Here is a 14061-nt window from a genome sequence, read left to right on the forward strand (position 1 = left end):
AGACTCCCTTGCAGCTAGGATCTGGCTCTGAAGTAAGTTCAGTCAATGAGGCACACTTGTGGGAGATTTGGAGACAGATGCAAGAAGAAGGTATCATTCTGCTGCTGGTGCTGCTGGCAAGCAAGGTTTGAGCAATAATCCTAAGAGGCATTTAACACCATTGGACTCCGTGTCCTGATTTGGGGTCTAGTCACCAGTTTCATGGGTGTGAAGAGCTGTCGTTGCAGAAGCACCATCCCGACTTCTGGAACATAGCTACTGTGGTGGGCCCTTGAACTCAATAGCCCAGGAGTAGCCCCCTGACTTCTGCCCCCTCAGCCCATCAATTTTGTAAGCCTCTGCTTGATTCTCAGTATTAAATCTTTCTCTGTTTGAAATACCTAGAGTGCTTTCTGTTTCCTGTGCTAAACCCTGACTCATAGATCACCTAATTCATGTGTAGCCTGCTAGGCACCAGATTGGGCCAGGTGCCTCCTCTGTCCTCCTTCCATGCCCTGCCTGCTGAGCCATACCTCTTCACCTTTGTACCCTTAACACCAGTGCTTGGCTCACAGCACATGCAGCGTCAATATTTACTGAACTGAAACTTCCTCTACCAAGATACTAGGATGGTCCTGAAATATAGACAAAGGTTTAGATTATGCCCATCTCATGCCTGTTCTGCAAAGTCAAAAGGACAAGTTCATTCTAGACTACAACTGCATTCTAGGGGAATCCAGAGTCCTTAGCAATTCCATACTTTAGCCTACCACACAAGAGGTCACACCAGAATTGAAGATCCAACCTGGTGCCCAGGAAAGGGATGATAAGGAGCAAGGGAAGCTGCTTATCTCAAGAACTATGATCTGGTGGTTCTCAGGACCCTCTACTGCTGGGCCTACAAGGCCTGCAATTAGCAGCATAGGCTTTGGAGTGAGGAAAACCCAAGTTGGAAGGTATGTGCGCTTGTGCAGCAAGTTACTTAACCTGTCTGGACCTCAGATTCTTCATCTATAAAATGAGGTGGATAATATCAACCTCACAGGATTCTTGGGGTAGAAGAGATTATATATGTAAAATGCTTAGCACAGTGCATGAAACATTGGAAACGCCCAATACCCATCCATCAGTGGCTTTTATTATGGTCACCACTGTTCTTGGCTGTGCCATCACTACAAAATTCTGTTACATATTTTTTACTTTGCATACATATATTTTCCTTCAGCCCAAACAGACACACACACAGTCAGACTAGGATACACTTCTCTATATCCTCTCCTGAGATGTTCCATTTTATATTCTGTTGTGATTAACCCGTTTTTGCAGAAGATCCATTTAGGCACTAGACTGGGGCTGTGCTGAGAAAAAACAAAAACCATTTGTGTCAGTGGCTCTCAACCCTAGCTGAAGTTCAGGGTCACTTGAGAGTTAGAACACAACAAAAATAAACAAAACAAGAGCAAGAAACAACGCCTGGGTCCCTCAGCCAGAGATTCTGATTCAATAGGGCCCAAGCATCAGTATTTCTTAAGGCTCCCTACGTGCTCGTAACGCGCACCTGAGAGCCACTGCTCAGTGGGGAAAAGATTAGTACGTCTATCGCCTCTGGGAAAGAAGAAAGCAGCTCTTACTTTTCTATAATCTCCACCACAGTGGCAGAGGGGACAGGACTAAAGATTATAGTTGCATGATTCCACTTATAATGTGAACAAGGCATTCTTATTATGAACTTGGATAAATGACTCATCATGTTAATCCTTTGGTTAGTGTCTTGGTTTCTCCTTTAGAGGTGTCTCATGAGAAGAGGAGTGATTAGAAATGCTCTAGGACATGAAAAAAGCTAGTCTGGAAATACCCAGTGAGGGATATATGTTGGCTTATAGGTATTTGTTCTGTGCCAGCCCTGTGCAAGCTTGCACACTTTCGGGCTGGTTGCTGATGTCAGGTGAATGTACTTTGTACTTTGATCCAGAGCAAGTGAAATGATCCCTGCTTTGGCATAAAATCTAGCTAATACCTAAATACTAGAGATAGTTGGTGACAGCTGGGAGTGTGCTTGGACATAAAGTACTAGCCTACCTCATTTTACTGTGCTTCACAGATATTGCTTTTTTTTTTTACAAATTGAAGGTTTGTGAAAATCCTGAGTTGTCAGATGATGGCTAGTATTTTTTAGAGAGAACATATTTTTTAATTAAGGTATGTGCATTTTTTAGACATAATGCTATTGCACACTTAAGAGACTGGAGAAGAGTATAAACATCAGTTTAGACACTATTGGAAAAGCAAAGAATTTGTGTGATTCAGTTTATTGTGGTATTTGTTTTATTGCAGTAGTCTGGAACCAAACCCATAATATCTCTGAGGTATGCCTGTACATCTAAAAACTGTAACTTTTTCCCCATTATTAAAGTGACACAGAAGCTCCTTCCGACGCCTTGGATCCGTTTCCATCGCTTGTGCCGTCAGGTCGTTCGTCAGACCCCCAGCTGCCAAGATGGTGAAGCAGATTGAGAGCAAGTACGCTTTTCAGGAAGCCTTGAACAGTGCAGGAGAGAAACTCGTAGTAGTCGACCTCTCAGCCACGTGGTGTGGGCCTTGCAAAATGATCAAGCCTTTCTTTCATTCTCTCTCTGAAAAGTATTCCAACGTGGTGTTCCTTGAAGCAGATGTGGATGACTGTCAGGATGTTGCTGTAGAGTGTGAAGTCAAATGCATGCCAACCTTCCAGTTTTTTAAAAAGGGACAGAAGGTGGGTGAATTTTCTGGAGCTAATAAGGAAAAACTTGAAGCCATCATTAATGAATTAATCTAATCATGTTTTCTGAAGACATGGCCAGCCATTGGCTGTTTAAACTTGTAATGTTTTTTTTATTTACACAAAGGAAAGATCAAGTATGAAGATTATATACCTTACTGCCATCTGATAAGTGACAATAAAATATTAACTCTAAAAAAAATAAATAAAGTGACACAAAAAAGAAAATAAAGAAGAGTACTGTGCTAAGTCACTTCAGTCATGTCTGACTCTTTGTGGCCCTATGAGCCTGCTAGGCTCCTCTGTCCATGGGATTCTCTAGGCAAGAATACTGGAGTGGGTTGCCATGCCCTCCTCCAGGAGATCTTCCAGACCCAGGGATCGAACCCACGTCTCTTATGTCTCCTGCATTGGCAGGTGGGTTCTTTACCACTAGCACCACCTGGGAAGCCCAAAGAAGAGTGGAGAAACAGAAAAATACAATAAAGCCAGTAGAAACTAATGATAGAATTACATAGCGTTACAAGGTGCAAGGCATGGTTCTAACCCTTTACTATGTAAATGCATTTACTCCTCTCTACAGCTCTACGAGGTAAATAACTATTTGTGACTCCACTTTACAGATGAAGAAAGAGGATCTGGTGCTGTTAGGTGACTTGTCCAAGGTGGCACAGCTAGTAGAGGGAGAGCCATGGTCTGGACGCGTGTTGCATTCACAGGGCATGGTCAACCTCAGAGACAGCGCATAATATAAGCTTTATTCACGGATTCAATACCACTTGCTAAAGTTTAAAAAGTTACTCTCAGTTGCCATTCACTCATCCATTTATTTCACAAATATTTATGGAAGGCATCTATGGGCAGCATACTGTTCCACACTGGATTATCAAGATATTGAAGAGTAACAGAGGCTAATCGTCCAGTCATCCCTATAGCACTAAACTCTCAAGTGTCTCCCCAGAATAATTACACAGTTATAATCAACAGAAGTCTTAAGATTAGAAATGCAGTAACTATTCCCTGAATACAAAATCCAACACTGATAACTTCAAAACTTTTGGAGTGTTGCTAGATGGAATGTTTAGCTTACTAGATGGAATGTTTAGCATGACCCTCTGTATTTTCATCAATTAATAAGTACACCTGGGACAATAATTTAAGTTGAATCTCATAAATTTCACTTTGGAGTAACATGCTTAATATAGCAGTAGTGTCTTCAACTCAGAAATTTGATGCTTTTGGATGGATGGATAGATGGATGGATGGTTAGATGGAAGACAGATAAGTGAATTGTTAGGTGAAAAGGCATGGCAATGTTCTAGTTGCTTAAAAATTGCATCTTTAAAAATAAAGATGCGTTTTCCAGTTTTGTTAAACAATAACTATTACTCAGGAGAAAAATCAAGATTTCTGCCCTTTCCATGGACTAAACATGTAATTTCAAGCAAGTCATTATGGTGCCAATTCCATCAGATTGTTGTGAGGATTAAATGAGCTAACTGAAATGAATTATGTAGCACCTAATTCATGTTAAACAGCATATTTTAAACTGCCTTTAAAGTGAGGTAATATAGGTGAAAAAGCAAAAATTCAAATGACATGAAAAGCTATACAATGCAAAATAACTTTCTTTTGGCAAAGTTTTCCCACTGTTATTACTATTACAATACTATTATTAGAGATCTCCAAGCAAAAATAACACCCTGTTGACTGAGAAGGGAAAAGTTTACAGACCAGGAGATAACATCCTTTGAGTCAGAACCAAGTGAAATAACACATGTATTCTGGCTAAATTCCAGCATGAGTGATTAACATTCTCCAACTTCAAATAATTTTTATTATTAGCCAACACTTGTCCATCCCCAATAATACACACGTTGCATAAAGGCCACAGAATGAGGCAGCCTCTCTTGGCATGTTCACAATCTGTGCATACTTTCCACTGAGGGTTTCCCTTTCTTTTTGATTGCTATTCCATAGCTGAAAACTCCCACTGCTTTCACCCCTGGGATGTTTGCCGACACTGACTGCCAAGTAGTTCCCAAAAACAAACAAACAAACAAAATATAAGCACAGGTACAATCACAGAGAGTGAAATAAGTAATATACATTTTAAACATATTTATTAATAGTTTTGATGTTTGTGAAGCGATTGATATTTAACTTTGAGGCTGGAATTAACACACATATTCTTCACTACAAGTCTTGATGATAAGCAGGGAGAAGAGGACTGTTCTGCAATTTAGTTTCCCAGTCTATGTAAGTGGGATCCAGGCCACAAGAACGACAATAGCCGCGGTGTGTCTCGGTCCTTTAGTCCAGTCCTGAGTATTTTGAGCACTCAGGCCCTCCTGCCTTTTTTTCCGCCTTCTTCCCAGTAGAAGGAAGGGGTTGGGGAAAGGGAAACAATTCAAACCCTCTTTGTAAGCGTGTGAATGAATTTCAAGAATGCTAAACACCTCAGTCTTCCAGCCTAATTAGAACACGTAGAAAAGAGGCATTTTTAGGACATTTAAAACTTGCAGCATAATAACCCATCTGGAGAGCGCCACAGTGCGTCCCAGTGGTTGGGGGCGCCCAGCAGGTCTTTCCGTGGGCTCCCGCTGCGCTGTGTGCCCCGGATCCCCGGCGGCGAGCGGCGTAGCCCGGGGGAGCGACCGGGGCTGGCGGGGTGGGGGTAGGGGGTACAGCCCCTGCCCATTACACTGCCCGGAGCCAGTGTTGCTTTTCTCTGCAGGCAGCTTCGGAACTGCCTGGATTTTTAACCCGATAAACTGATAAAGGACTAACATGTTTGGAGTCTTCCAAAGACGGAAAGAAAATCACTTTCTTGTTGCAACAGTAAGATTTTGTTACGAAATGCAAAAGTAAAGGTTAAAGCCTGGGAGATAACCGGTAGAATATGAGGCGGGGGGGAGGGGAAAGAGGTGGTAGAAATTGTGGATGTCGCGGCCCAGCTATCTCGATTCGAATCCCGGGTTTCCCATTTGAGCGCCTACTCTGGGCCAGGCGCTCGGAATACCGTGCTGAACAAGATTATCTACGTTGTGGTTTTCTTGGGGGGCATTAACATTAGCTCGGTTGCCTTGGTCAAGTTTCTAAACTGTTTCTTCACCTGTAAGGAGTGTCTGATTCATAGAATTATTTTAAAGATCTGAGACATCCTGTATTAAGATGTGAATGACTAACGCGCTGTCCGACACAGTAAGGACTCGGTAAGCATTTGTTCCTCTCTAAATCTGAGCTCACCTGGTGTGAGGGCGGCGCAGAGCGGAGACAGGTGCCACGGTTAAGAGTGATTCTTTGAGCAGTCTTTTAAACAAGCGCTGGACTGTAAGGATACTTAGCTGCTGAGAAGAGATCTGGTAGGTGCCCTGGAAGCAAGCGTTCATAAGCTAGAACATTACGGGAAAGTGAGTCCCGCATAAGCGGGGATCAGCAGAGAACTCCGGAGGGACTTCTAGCCAGGGTTTCCCGCTCAGGGTCTCAAGAAGGCGTGATTAGCATTCGCCCCGCCCCCCATAGCTTCCCGGCCGGCGATTGGCCCGCGCTCCTCGGCTACCCGCTCCGGGCTGGACCCGAGGGCTCCTGGGGCGAGGCCGAACCGGCGGGGCAGTGGGCGGGGACGCACGGAGAGTGTGGCGGGGCGGCCCACCAACCGAGCCCCAGCGCGAAGGGGCGGGGCCAGGGCGGAGTCTCCCGGCGGGCATTAGAAGCAGGTGACCCGGGCGGGGCGGGAGAGGCCAGTCCGCCCGCGACCGTGACTCTGCTGTGGCCACCGCCGCCGCCGCCGCCGCGTGCAGTTCAATACCGGGCGGAGGTGGGCGAAAGGGTGTTAGAGTGCGGGGGAGGAGCCGAGCCCGGCGCGTCCCGGGAGCGCCGCCACCGCCCCCAGGAGTCCGCTTGGAGCGCGGAGCCCCCTGCAGGGGAGGAGGCGAGCGGCGGGCGGGCGGGACGCGGCGGCGGGCGCGCACCGTGCAGTCCCGGCTGGGCCAGCGCTGGCTGCTCGCGGTGCTGTGAGGCGGCGGGATCCGCCAGTCGCCTTCCTCTCGCCCAGGTGCAGCCAGGCGCACTCGCCCCTCTGTCCGGCTCCCGGACCCTGGTGGAACGCACGGCGTGTCCCCGCCCTGCCCCCGCCCGGATCATGCGGGGGACCCCGGAGGAAGAGAGGGCGAGTGACCGGTCTGTGGCGACCTCGTTCAGGGGGCGACCCCCTCTCTGAGACGCCCCCACCTGCTGCCATGTGCTGCTTCCTCGGATACCCAGCCTCTCGCCAAACTTTCCCGATGCCAGACCGTCTCTGAGAAACGCGGAGTGTCCCAGAGACGGGGGACCCAGGCTGGCTACGGACTATCTGCTTCTCTCGGGATTCTCGGAGGTGAGAGCCCGCGCCTTTCCCTTCTCCTCGTTCTTTTCCTTCTCCTCGTTCTTTTCCCTATCCCTCAGCCCTTTTCCTGGGGGGCTGAGCGCTATGACCTCGGCAGGCCCAGGGAAAAGGGAGGAAGGGTGAGGGACGGGGAGTCTGTAGTTGTGTTCCAGGAGGTGAAGGGGAGGGAAGGGAGAGAGGTTAACTTAGAGATTTGGAGACCGCTTGCGGGATTGTACCGTTGACGCCCCTCTAATTGGGAGTGGTTGCCATTTTTCTTCTCCCCCACCTTTTTTTTTTTTTTTTTAAAGAGTACTTTCCCCAGAATCGGAGCCTAACCGTCCCTCTCCAGCCCTGTCCAGCGAAGAGCTGAGCGCTCCCTGCGGAGGCAGCGTCCTCCCGAAACAGTTGGTCTTTGGACGGATTTCTTGAAAAAGAAACCAACAGGTTGCCAGCCCCGGCGCCACACAAGTCCGCGGAGAGGGAAGCTCCGATCCCGGTTTCCTCCTGCCTGAGCTGGCCCCGAGCGGGCTGCGGGAGACGCGGGGAGGGAGGGGGCTATGGCTCGGCCTGACCCGTCCGCGCCGCCTTCGGTGCTGCTGCTGCTCCTGGCGCAGCTGGCGGGCCGGGCGGCCGCCGCCTCCAAGGCCCCGGCGTGCCAGGAGATCACAGTGCCCATGTGCCGCGGCATCGGCTACAACCTGACGCACATGCCCAACCAGTTCAACCACGACACGCAGGACGAGGCGGGCCTGGAGGTGCACCAGTTTTGGCCGCTGGTGGAGATCCACTGCTCCCCGGACCTGCGTTTTTTCCTGTGCTCCATGTACACGCCCATCTGCCTGCCGGACTACCACAAGCCGCTGCCGCCCTGCCGTTCGGTGTGCGAGCGCGCCAAGGCCGGCTGCTCGCCGCTCATGCGCCAGTACGGCTTTGCTTGGCCGGAACGCATGAGCTGCGACCGCCTGCCGGTGCTGGGTCGCGACGCCGAGGTCCTGTGCATGGATTACAACCGCAGCGAGGCCACCACGGCGCCCCCCAGGCCCTTCCCGGTCAAGCCCACCCTCTCCGGCCTGCCGGGGTCGCCGGCCTCGGGGAGCGACTGCGCCGCCGGGGGCCCGTCGGTGTGCAAGTGCCGCGAGCCCTTCGTGCCCATTCTGAAGGAGTCACACCCTCTTTACAACAAGGTGCGGACGGGCCAGGTACCCAACTGCGCGGTGCCCTGCTACCAGCCGTCCTTCAGCCCCGACGAGCGCACGTTCGCCACCTTCTGGATCGGCCTGTGGTCTGTGCTGTGCTTCATCTCCACCTCCACCACAGTGGCCACCTTCCTCATAGACATGGAACGCTTCCGCTACCCGGAGCGCCCCATCATTTTCCTGTCAGCCTGCTACCTTTGCGTGTCGCTGGGCTTCCTGGTGCGCCTGGTGGTGGGCCATGCCAGCGTCGCCTGCAGCCGCGAGCACAGCCACATCCACTACGAGACAACGGGGCCTGCGCTCTGCACTGTCGTCTTCCTGCTGGTCTACTTCTTCGGCATGGCCAGCTCCATCTGGTGGGTCATCCTGTCACTCACCTGGTTCTTGGCGGCCGGCATGAAGTGGGGCAACGAGGCCATCGCGGGCTACGCGCAGTACTTCCACCTGGCCGCGTGGCTCATCCCCAGCGTCAAGTCCATCACCGCGCTGGCCCTGAGCTCCGTGGACGGGGACCCGGTGGCCGGCATCTGCTACGTGGGGAACCAGAACCTGAACTCGCTGCGCGGCTTCGTGCTGGGCCCGCTGGTGCTCTACCTGCTGGTGGGGACGCTCTTCCTCCTGGCGGGCTTCGTGTCGCTCTTCCGCATCCGCAGCGTCATCAAGCAGGGCGGCACCAAGACGGACAAGCTGGAGAAGCTCATGATCCGCATCGGGATCTTCACGCTGCTCTACACGGTGCCGGCCAGCATCGTGGTGGCCTGCTACCTGTACGAACAGCACTATCGCGAGAGCTGGGAGGCCGCGCTCACGTGCGCGTGCCCGGGCCCGGACTCCGGCCAGCCGCGCGCCAAGCCCGAGTACTGGGTGCTCATGCTCAAGTATTTTATGTGCCTCGTGGTGGGCATCACGTCGGGCGTCTGGATTTGGTCCGGCAAGACTGTGGAGTCGTGGCGACGCTTCACCAGCCGCTGCTGCTGCCGTCCGCGGCGGGGCCACAAGAGTGGCGGCGCCACGGCCGCGGGGGACTACGCCGAGGCAAGCGCCGCGCTCACGGGCAGGACCGGGCCCCCCGGCCCCGCCGCCGCCGCCGCCGCCGCCTACCACAAGCAGGTGTCCCTGTCGCACGTGTAGGAGGAGGAGGCCGAGGGACGGGGAGCCGGGCGGGAGTTGAGGGAGCTAGGTTGTTTTCGTTTGGTAGCTTTGCCAAGGTCACTTCCGTTTTACCTTCATGGTGCTGACGCCCCCTCCTGGGGCAACTTGGAGAGGAGGGGAAGGGGCTGTTTCCAGGGGGGCACCTGTCCCAGGACTTCTCAGAAGGGCTCAGCTGACGTCTGCTCTATCTTCCTGCCTTTTCGAGGGGAACCCTGTTTTTAATTTATATGTCGTTTTCTTAATTTTTAACTTTGTTGCATTTTGGCAACAAAATTTACCTTTGCTTTGGGGGGGGGCTTTACAATCCTGAGGTTGGCATTATAATGAAGGTCCACTTGGTTCAGGGTTCTGTGAACTGTGTGGTCTCAATTGGGAAAATGTATTTCCTATACTTGTGTCTTTAAAAATAATGTGAACAGTGAAAGTTTAGGTTGCTGTGAGCGGGAAGTTTCCCGTGGGCTTCTCCAGCTTACTTCTCCTTCCACTGCTTAAAGTGTCCCAGATGCTTTAAGATGAGCTGCTTGGCCCTTTCCCTAACTCTGGGGACACCCTAAGTCATACTGAGGAGGGGGAGCATAATGGGTTTACGCCTCCGGAAAGTGACAAGGTTAGGAAGTGTTTGGAGTTTCTGTGTGCGTCCTAGCTTTGTTTAGCAAGCTTGGGTTTCTTTTCTGTAGTCCTTGTAATCATTCTCATTCTTAACGGTGCCAGCTTTGCTTGAATGACTTAGAGGTAGCATTGTAAGTGTCCAGAATAAATGTTTGGAATAGTGCTAACCTAAGGGATGGCGATTGGTTGAACTTCAATTCCAGACTGTTAAGATGGCAGCTTTGTGCTGGAGGAGTGGGTGGTTCTTAATAGACTCCAGTGATCTTACTTAAAAAAAAAAAAAAAAACTTGTGTTATAGTTTGGTAAAAATGAACCCACTTCCTTCTTCTGAAAGTACTTAGTGATAGAGCTGAAAGGGTCTCCTTTTTACATTTAAGGACTAAACTGGATATACCTCCTGTAATTAAGTAAATTTCCAACACTTCTCTTATCTGCTCCACCCCCATCCCACCTCCTTTATCATGTTAAACAGTCCTTTTGCTTTTCTTATTCCTCCTCTCCTGGAGAGCTGTGATTAGAAACCACACCCATCCTTGAATGAGGTGCTTGAAAGGGGGGTGGGGTGGGAGGGAGGCTGGCTACCTGCGAACAAACATTGGCAGCAATGAGGGAAAATGACTGTCCCTGGACTTTGGACTAGATTACAGCCAGATATTTCAAAAGCAGCGAGACACTGCTCTCTGCAGCCTCTGACAACAAATGAGACCAATAACACACTTGCTTAAGCTTTTGAAACGTGAATCAGTGTAGCAAAAGGAAAGCCGTTTTCCCCACCCCACCTCAATATATTTTTCTTTTCCTCCTCTTCTGAGAAAGCCTGTATATTGGTGAGCACACCCTCACACACTTTACTGTTAGAGAATTCTGTTTGCTTTTCTAATCTGTTGAACCATTCCCTCATTCATATATGAAAGCCTGCGTATTGTTGAATACATACGTACACACACTACACACACACACTTTACTATTAAAAATGCTGTTTGCTCTCCTAATCTGTTTAACCATTCATTCAAGAGGAGTGTGAGGCTATAGTTGGGGAAGGGAGTGACAGTGCATTTTCCGGTAAAATACTGGTGACTAGATTTAAGAAGCTAAAATGGCAAATGCAATTAAAATTTGGGAAGGCCTCTCTAGAAAAATGACAAGTATAACGATTTGCACTTCATTTATACCAAAGTTGGAAAAGTAAGATTTAAGCCCAGGTCAGCTTCTACTTTATGGATATTAAGTAAACAAGTGTGTATTTTCCACAGTGGATTTAAGCACTATGCTGGTGGAAAGAGGCATGATGTTAATAGTTTTCATGAACTTTCAAAGGCTGTTCATGTTTATAAAAATGCACTGCTCTTACGCACTCATCTAAATCAAAATTAAATTTCAGTATATTTGACAAAACCTGGTACAGCGAGCTACAGAACGTTCTGCACATCTAATTTGTCTGCTTATTCTGCAGCTGCTTAGAACCTTGAAATAGATCCCCTGCCTGCGGGCCAGTTCCTCTCCTGTTTTTCAAATGAGGACCTTTTCTGATCACCTTGACCTCTTCCCAGAAAGTACATAGATTATTCTGCTGCCTTCAGTCATTGTGTCTAATTTGGGTTGTTCCTTTTCCTTTTTTTTTTTTTTTTTTTGTGGAAGAGTGTAAAGATGATGCAGAATTTATCTAAAAGTTGTGAGAGGATGTGGTTGAAGTAATTTAATTCTTACTTTTAAAACAATTATTTTTTTATTTCGGCAACATACCAAACCTAAAAAGAGCAACCAGTTTACTTTAAAAACTATTTAAGACAGTTAAGAGAAAGGATACTAAGGCAAAGAGCAGTAATAGAGGTAATGCACTGGAGGTTTTTTAGGTTCATCCCAGTTCTTAGCGTTGCCTGTTTTCAGTCTCTCTCTCACCCCTGCTCTCCCTTCCCTCAAAGATTAAGCCCACCTGCTTCCTGAGGTCTTGCATCAGCCACCCCTCCCCCTACCCAGGCAGAGAAGCCCATCTATTTATGCTCACCCCCTGTTTCCATCTCATACTCAATTCTCTCCTGATTTTTATTTTCATTAGGCAGACAATCCATACTCATGAAAGCAATTATACAATGAAAGGTTGTGAGGTAGTTTAGCAAGTTCTTCACAGCTAGCTCTGATTTTAGTGAGGATTTAAGGCCCAGTTTAGTCTCATACACAGCTTTTGGGCTGTCCCTTTCGTGGTTCAATTTTAAGCAATGTCTCTCCGCATAGATAGGAGGGTGAAGATTTAGAAGGAACTAATATGTGACCTATCAGTGAATCAGCTGACAAGAGCCTTAGGAAGTCTTTTTACTATGTATTATTAACCTCACATTCTGAAGGTGTCTAAATTGACTGGAAGAAAGTCCTCTTGGTGCCTTATTGGTTTATCCGTGCAAACCTTTGTCATACTTTCTTGCCGTTGCTTCCAACGACGGGCCCATGTGTGTGTTGTGTGTCACTGTGCGCATGTACAGGCTTAAATAATGTGCCAGCAGCCCTGTTTCCAAGTTGGTTTTCATTAGGCCCTTTCCTCCTGGGCTAGGGCTGCACTAATCCTGACACCGGCTGCCAGGAGAAAACCTCATGGATCCCACACGGAACCTTAGTAACAGCATCCGTGACCCGCAGTCTCAAGTACAGAATGGGAACCCCAGAGCTAGGAGACGTAGTTGTATATTTTAATGAACTGCCACCCCTGCTAAAGAGGCTTCTTTCACTTTTGTGCTCTACAGAAGGACCAAGGGGGGTAGGAGGGACAAAGCTTTGAATCACTGCTTTCTAACACCGAATGGGGCCAACAGGACAGAGAACATCACAAATCTAGGCAGGTGTGAGGTACAGTGGCTGAGAATTGCCTGCTCCCTCTGCGTGCCCTTTCTTGCCTCCAAAGTCCAATCAAGTGATCCTGGGAAAGAAATCTGCCTGGGTTGAGGAGGGTGGTTCTGAAAGAAAAAGCTACCAGGACATGAAAGCAGGGTGAAGGGTAGGCAGGATGAAAGTAACTAAGTAACCCGACTCAGAACTCTCAAAAGCTTCTAGCAGCTTGATGACAATTACAGGATTTATTTCAGCCAGGATAATGTCTGTGGTACATCATTTGAAGACAATATTACTTCATGTTGTTAAAAACTGTATGTATAGTATGTATGTGTTGTGGGTGTATATAAATAATTTATATATATGGGAGATTTAGTGACTTTTGATACGGGTTTGGTGCAGGTGAATTTATTACTGAGCCAAATGAGGCACATACCGAGTCAGTAGTTCGAGCCCAGGGCATTCACTACTTTTTCTGATTTCCACATATGTGTATTGCCTGTCCCATGAGGTATTGTCGATGTCACGTCAAATCCAGAACTCATAAAGCAATGCCAGTGGTATTTTATTTGTAGACAATCAACTCAAATCTATAAATTATTACTGGCAGATGATTATAATATTGAATCTCCTAACACTAACAAAAGGAAACCCAGAGCATCTTGATAAAAAGTTTTTTGTTTTGTTCCTGGAAGTCAGTAGAACAGCAGTTGTATGTGGTTATGTTAGTGTCAAGGTACTTAATTTGCTGACACTATTTCAGATAAAAAATCTGTATGTATTATATTTGTGGGAAGCTAAAATAATGGTTTGAGATTTTTATCAAATATGGAGAGTAGTTATTTATGAAAAACAAAGAAATGTCTATTTTTGTTTCTTTGTTCCCAATTAATGTAGATAAATTTTAAAGTGCATTAAAGCAATGGTAAAGTAAATAAAAAGATGCTATACAAGTATTTTTCTCCTCATGCTTTTACAAAGAGACACACTGCTTTCTAAGTGATTCCCTGGAGTAGGAAATGGCAAACCACTCCAGTATTCTTGCCTGAAAAATTCCAAGGACAGAGGAGCCTGGTGGGCTACAGTCCACGGCATCTCAGAGTTGGACATGAATGAGCATGCGCTGGCTGAAGGCGCTATGTGGATTCTAACTTAATTATCAGATTTCTCAGATATG

General features: G+C 48.0%; 2 protein-coding genes across 2 annotated transcripts; both read left to right on the top strand.

Moving 5' to 3' along the window:
• The first annotated feature begins 2402 nt into the window (after window positions 1-2402).
• Window positions 2403-2972, top strand: LOC122426721 (thioredoxin-like). Its single transcript, XM_043445847.1, has one exon. It carries the CDS (start codon window positions 2477-2479, stop codon window positions 2792-2794), a length of 318 nt encoding a protein of 105 aa, XP_043301782.1. The 5' UTR covers window positions 2403-2476; the 3' UTR covers window positions 2795-2972.
• A 3347-nt stretch (window positions 2973-6319) lies between these two features.
• FZD5 (frizzled class receptor 5) lies at window positions 6320-13837 on the top strand. The gene is made up of 2 exons (XM_043444678.1): window positions 6320-7115; window positions 7415-13837. The coding sequence occupies exon 2, from the start codon at window positions 7664-7666 to the stop codon at window positions 9431-9433; it is 1770 nt and encodes a 589-aa protein (XP_043300613.1). The 5' UTR covers window positions 6320-7115; window positions 7415-7663; the 3' UTR covers window positions 9434-13837.
• Window positions 13838-14061: the final 224 nt, after the last annotated feature.

The sequence above is a fragment of the Cervus canadensis genome, chromosome 24 (assembly GCF_019320065.1).
Source record: "Cervus canadensis isolate Bull #8, Minnesota chromosome 24, ASM1932006v1, whole genome shotgun sequence".
Lineage (NCBI taxonomy): Eukaryota > Metazoa > Chordata > Mammalia > Artiodactyla > Cervidae > Cervus > Cervus canadensis.

Coding starts and splice junctions, on each gene's coding strand:
- FZD5 (XM_043444678.1), top strand. CDS start 7,664: ATGGCTCGGCCTGACCCGTCCGCGCCGCCTTCGGTGCTGCTGCTGCTC.
- LOC122426721 (XM_043445847.1), top strand. CDS start 2,477: ATGGTGAAGCAGATTGAGAGCAAGTACGCTTTTCAGGAAGCCTTGAAC.